This window comes from Mobula birostris, chromosome 11, assembly GCF_030028105.1.
Source record: "Mobula birostris isolate sMobBir1 chromosome 11, sMobBir1.hap1, whole genome shotgun sequence".
Classification (NCBI taxonomy): domain Eukaryota; kingdom Metazoa; phylum Chordata; class Chondrichthyes; order Myliobatiformes; family Myliobatidae; genus Mobula; species Mobula birostris.
The window spans coordinates 116,341,516-116,347,988 of record NC_092380.1 but is presented as its reverse complement, the minus strand read 5'-3'; the positions used below and the strand labels follow the sequence as shown (position 1 = coordinate 116,347,988).

Below are 6,473 nucleotides of genomic sequence, written 5' to 3'. Positions count from 1 at the left end.
AGTACTGAGGGCTTGATGACATTCAACACTGAGTGTAGTCAATGAAAACAGCCTGATGTAAGTATTACCTCCTGATGTATTACAGTCTGACCAGGTGTAAGTATTACAACCTGACCTGATGTAAGTATTACTAGTGTCTAGCTGGTCCAAGGCTCGGTGCAGAACCAGCAGGATTGCTGTAGATGTATTTTGGTGATAGTCAAATTTAAGCGGGTCCAGGTCCTTGCTTAGGCAGGAGTTGATTCTGGACATGTCTGACCTCTCAAAGCACTTCATCACAGTAGATATGAGTTCCACTGGATGTTGGTCACTGCGGCAGCTCACCCTGCTCTGCTTGGGCACTGGTATGATTGTTGCCCTTTTGAAGCAAGTGAGCACCTCTAACTGTAGTAATGAGAGACTGAAGATGTCCTTGACCCTCCCACCAGTTGATTGGCACAGGTTTTCAGAGCCCCACCAGGTACACCATCAGAGCCTGACACCTTAGAAGGTCTCACCCTCATCCTGACGTCGGCCTCTGAGACAGAGTCACAGATGCTGCAGGGATTCACACACATGCAGTTTTGTTCTCTCTCTGAACATATGCATTTAACATACTTGATTGACAACCCTTGCAGAAGAATCCCAGGATTTCCGACTCCTGCCAAACCCGCTGACCCACCACATACAGCTCCAGTCCTTTTCAAACCTCTACATTAGATCAGCACGTTGGCCATGCCCCATAGAAAGGTCACACCCAAGCTCTGTTGTTTTTAAATTTGGTTTGGATGAAGGTCAAGATTACTGTTTTTATTGTATTCTTTTCTAACTTCAGCTTTTTTCTGCTTGCTGGAACGTTGGTAGAATCAGACTAGAGAATGACTGAAAGTATTCAGGACATATAGTTATGTCCATATGTTAATGAACAACCTCAACCCTTAATATTGCTTTTCCTTCTTATCCACCTACCCCATCCTGTGGCCCAGCTACTTGACTCCCCCACCCCTCCCCACATTCTTCCCTCCTTACAATTCCTCTTCCACTTCAACCTCCTCCCTCCACAGCACACACACCCCACCCATTCCACACCCTAAATGGCTCCAGGACTCAATTACCCCAAAGTCCTCACCTTCCTCTCCCTTGACCCTCCCCTCCCTTCAAACCAACTCCCACACCATAGACAATCCCTGACTCCCATACCATCAACCCCCCCAAATCCCACCCTCTTCCCCCTCAACACTCCCTTTACCCCCACCCTCCCCTCCATCCCTCCTCTGACCCCCACCCTCCCCTCCATCCCTCCCCTGACCCCCACCCACCTCTTCATCATCCCTCCCCTGACCCCCACCCTCCACTCCATCAACACTCCCCTGATCCCCACCCTCCCCTCCATCGACACTCCCCTGACCCCCACCCTCCCCTCCATCCCTCCCCTGACCCCCACCCACCTCTTCATCATCCCTCCCCTGACCCCACCCTCCCCTCCATCAACACTCCCATCATCCCCAACCTCCCCTCCATCAACACTCCCCTGACCCCCATCTCCCCTCCATCAACACTCCCCTGACACCCACCCTCCCCTCCATCAACACTCCCCTGACACCCACCCTCCCCTCTATCAACACTCCCCTGACCTCCCACCCTCCTCTCCCTTGACACTCCCTTGACCCTCCATCCTCTCACCCTCAATGACACACTCATCAATCCTCCGCTGACTCCTCATCTCCCTTTACCTCATCCATATAACCATATAACAATTACAGCATGGAAACAGGCCATCTCGGCCCTTCTAGTCCGTGCCGAACTCTTACTCTCACTTAGTCCCACCAACCTGCACTCAGCCCATAACCCTCCATTCTTTCCCTGTCCATATATCTAACCAATTTAACTTTAAACGACAACATCGAACCTGCCTCAACCACTTCTACTGGAAGCTCATTCCACACAGCTACCACTCTCTGAGTAAAGAAGTTCCCCCTCATGTTACTCCTAAACTTTTGTCTAACTCTCAACTCATGTCCTCTTGTTTGAATCTTCCCCATTCTCAATGGAAAAAGCCTATCCACGTCAACTCTATCTATCCCCCTCATAATTTTAAATACCTCTATCAAGTCCCCCCTCAAGCTACGCTCCAAAGAATAAAGACCTAACTTGTTCAACCTTTCTCTGTAACTTAGGAGATGAAACCCAGGCAACATTTTAGTAAACCTCCTCTGTACTCTCTCAATTTTATTGACATCTTCCCTATAATTCGGTGACCAGAACTGTACACAATATTCCAGATTTGGCCTTACCAATGCCCTGTACAATTTCAACATTACATCCCAACCCCTATACTCAATGCTCTGACTTATAAAGGCCAGCATACCAAAAGCTTTCTTCACCACCCTATCCACATGAGATTCCACCTTCAGGGAACTATGCACCATTATTCCTAGATCCCTCTGTTCGACTGCATTCTTCAATGCCCTACCATTTACCATGTATGTCCTATTTTGATTAGTCCTACCAAAATGTAGCACCTCACATTTTTCAGCATTAAACTCCATCTGCCATCTTTCAGCCCACTCTTCTAACTGTCCTAAATCTCTCTGCAAGCTTTGAAAACCTACCTCATCATCCACAACACCACCTATCTTAGTATCATCCGCATACATACTAATCCAATTCACCACCCCATCATCCGGATCATTAATATATATGACAAACAACATTGGACCCAGTACAGATCCCTGAGGCACACCACTACACACCCTCCTCCAGTCTGACGCACAGTTATCCACCACTACTCTCTGGCGTCTCCCAACCAGCCACTGCTGAATCCATTTTACTACTTCCATATTAATGCCTAACGATTGAACCTTCCTAACTAACCTTCCATGTGGAACCTTGTCAAAGGCCTTACTGAAGTCCATATAGACAACATCCACTGCTTTACCCTCGTCACTTTCTTAGTAACCTCATCAAAAAGTTCAATAAGATTTGTCAAACATGACCTTCCACGCACAAATCCATGTTGACTGTTCTTAATCAGACCCTGTCTATACCATCTCTAAGAATACTTTCCATCAATTTACCCACCACTGATGTCAAACTCACAGGCTAATAATTGCCAGGTTCACTCTTAGGACCCTTTTTAAACAATGGAACCACATGGGCAATACGCCATTCCTCCGGCACCATCCCCGTTTCTAATGACATTTGAAATATTTCTGTCAGAGCCCCTGCTATTTCTACACTAACTTCCCCCAGGGTCCGAGGGAATATCTTGTCCGAACCCGGAAACTTATCCACTTTTATATTCTTTAAAAGCACCAGTACTTCCTCTTCTTTAATTGTCATACTTTCCATAACTACTCTGATGTTTCCTTTACCTTACACAATTCAATATCCTTCTACTTAGTGAATACCGAAGAAAAGAAATTGTTCAAAATATCCCCCACCTCTTTTGGCTCTGCACATAGCCGTCCACTCTGATTCTCTAAGGGACCAATTTTATCACCTTTTGCCACTAACATAATCCCCTCTACCCTCCCACTATATCCATCGTTTTATTCAAAGGGGAATAGAATATAAAAGCAAGGAAATAATGCTGAGCCTTTATAAGATATTAGTTAGGTCACACTTGGAGTATTGTCAACAGTTTTGGACCCCATTTCTCAGAAAGGGTGTGTTGTCATTGGAGAGTCCAGAGGAGAGTCACAAGGATAATTCCAGGAATGACAGGGTTAGCATATGAGGAGTGTTTGGCAGCTTTGGGCCTGTACTCACTGGAATTTAGAAGAATGCGGGGGGATCTCATTGAAACCTACCAAATGTTGATAGGACCAGATAGGGTGGATTTGGAGAGGATGTTTCTACTGGTGGGGGTATTCAGAACTAGTCATAGTCATAGTCATACTTTATTGATCCCCAGGCAAATTGGTTTTCGTTGCAGTTGCACCAAAAATAATTAAATAGTAATAAAACCATAAATAATTAAATAGTAATATGTAAATTATGCCAGGAGATAAGTCCAGGACCAGCCTATTGGCTCAGGGTGTCTGACCCTCCAAAGGAGGAGTTGTAAAGTTTGATGGCCACAGGCAGGAATGACTTCCTATGACACTCTGTATTGCATCTTGGTGGAATGAGTCTGGCTGAATGTACTCCTGTGCCCAACTAGTACATTATGGAGTGGATGGGAGACATTGTCCAAGATGGCCTGCAACTTGGTCAGCATCCTCTCTTCAGACACCACTGTGAGAGAGTCCAGTTCCATCCCCACAACATCACTGACCTTACGAATGAGTTTGTTGATTCTGTTGGTGTCTGCTACCCTCAGTCTGCTGCCCCAGCACACAACAGCAAACATGATCGCACTGGCCACCACAGACTTGTAGAACATCCTCAGCATCGTCTGACAGATGTTAAAGGACCTCAGTCTCCTCAGGAAATAGAGATGGCTCTGATCCTTCTTGTAGACAGCCTCAGTGTTCTTTGACCAGTCCAGTTTATTGTCAATTCGTATCCCCAGGTATTTGTAATCCTCCACCATGTCCACACTGACCCCCTGGATGGAAACAGGGGTCACCATTACCTTAGCTCTCCTCAGGTCTACCACCAGCTCCTTAGTCTTTTTCACGTTAAGCTGCAGATAATTCCGCTCACACCATGTGACAAAGTTTCCTACCGTAGCCCTGTACTCAACCTCATCTCCCTTGCTGATGCATCCAACTATGGCAGAGTCATCTGAAAACTTCTGAAGATGACAAGACTCTGTGCAGTAGTTGAAGTCCGAGTGTAAATGATGAAGAGAAAGGGAGACCAGACAGTCCCCTGTGGAGCCCCAGTGCTGCTGATCACTCTGTCGGACACACAGTGTTGCAAGCACACGTACTGTGGTCGGCCAGTCAGGTAATCAAGAATCCACGATACCAGGAAAGCATCCACCTGCATCGCTCTCAGCTTCTCCCCCAGCAGAGCAGGGCGGATGGTGTTGAACGCACTGGAGAAGTCAAAAAACATGACCCTCACAGTGCTCACTGGCTTGTCCAGGTGGGCATAGACACGGTTCAGCAGGTAGACGATGGCATCCTCAACTCCTAGTCGGGGCTGGTAGGCGAACTGGAGGGGATCTAACTAGAGGGCACAACATCAAAATATAGGGGCAAGGAAGAAATTTGAACAGAGGTAAGGAGGAAATTTTTTGGCCAGAGTAGTGAATCGGCGGAATGCTCTGCCACATACTGCATCGAAGGCCAAGTCAGTGGGTATATTTAAGGCAGAAGTTGATCATTTTCTGATCGGTCAGGGCGTCAAAGGTGAGAAGGCAGGTGTATGGGGTTGAGTGGGATCCGGGATCAGCCATGATGGAATGACGGAGCAGATTCAATGGGCTGAATGGCCTTGTTCTGCTCCTATTTTTTGTATAATTGCGTCCCCCCTCTTCCACCCCCCCACCGCCTTCCGCTTTCAGCTTTGACTGACTGCTGCCTGACACGTCATTCTGATTGACAGATGTCCCGCCCCTCCCGCACTTTGATTGACAACTTCCCCGCCCCTGGCCTGCGCCGCATCTACTCTCCCAGAGGGCAGCGCGCAGCAATGGCGGAGAGGAACCGAGGTGAGGCGTCTGGGGAACTAATCCAGCCCCGGGATTGGGAGCAGCAGCAGGTCTCGACGGGAGGGACAGGGGGAGGAGAAGCGCCGTGCCACCACACTACTCCGGCCCGGGGAGGAAAATCGGCATCCTTCCTACTAAAGCCCGGAGATGGAGGGTGCCGCGGCGGACCTGGAACCGGACACCTCACTATGCTCCCCTGTCCATTCCCGGTACTGTCCTTCATCACCGGTCCGGGATGGCCCTCAGTATCCCCGTACTACCTCTGCCTCCTGGCCTCCCCCGTGCGGTTCCCAGTTTCCCCACCCAGAGGAGGGAATGGGGGTATAGGTCCTAACTGTTGAGAATCCCCTGTGTGCTAGCACAGGTTCAGTGGGCCGAATCGTCGTACCCTGTGACATAATACTTATCTTGTAGCGTGATACGGATCCAGGGAGTGTTAACCTTCAGTCAGAGAGGGTTCCTAATCATCAACCTGATTCTCCCTCAGTATTGTCCCTTTTTTGTACAAAACCACAAAAGTTCATTTATACAAAAATACACAACATACAAACATCAAGATAGTGAGCAAATTCAAATTAAAATATGATCATTACTGTCTGTAAAACAATAGTAGGGAGCCCACCACTCCCAAAAATACACCCACTGTACCCATTGTGACCGCATGCTCTCTCTCCAAGGATACCAGGGCATGAACATGTCCCCAGAAGAGAGACTGTCAGTTGGCCCTGGCAGGGTGTTTGTCTGTCACTGGACCTGTGAATGGCCATCTTGTGCAGTGGTAGGATCACCAGTAAATCCTCTGCTGACCCGTCCCCTTTCTGTACTGGCTACCCATATGTGAGGAGCGCGGGGCTGAAGTGGAAGCAGTACCTTGTTAAAGTCGAATCTG

The 6,473-nt window shown here is 48.1% G+C and overlaps 2 protein-coding genes across 3 annotated transcripts in view; one reads left to right on the top strand and one right to left on the bottom strand.

Annotated features, from left to right (window-relative positions):
* ric8a (RIC8 guanine nucleotide exchange factor A) overlaps positions 1–5,298 on the bottom strand; it is a 66,982-nt gene extending 61,684 nt beyond the window's left edge. Inside the window, exon 1 of one of the 2 annotated variants that reach the window (XM_072272926.1) lies at positions 4,259–5,298. In XM_072272926.1, coding sequence (XP_072129027.1) covers positions 4,259–4,555 — 297 coding nt within the window. In that variant the 5' untranslated portion in view covers positions 4,556–5,298. The remainder of the gene's footprint in view (positions 1–4,258) is intronic. The other variant, XM_072272927.1, reaches the window with a different exon arrangement.
* A 252-nt stretch (positions 5,299–5,550) lies between these two features.
* bet1l (Bet1 golgi vesicular membrane trafficking protein-like) overlaps positions 5,551–6,473 on the top strand; it is a 32,491-nt gene continuing 31,568 nt past the window's right edge. Inside the window, exon 1 of the mRNA XM_072272930.1 lies at positions 5,551–5,584. Within this exon, the coding sequence (XP_072129031.1) occupies positions 5,566–5,584 (19 nt within the window). The 5' untranslated portion in view covers positions 5,551–5,565. The remainder of the gene's footprint in view (positions 5,585–6,473) is intronic.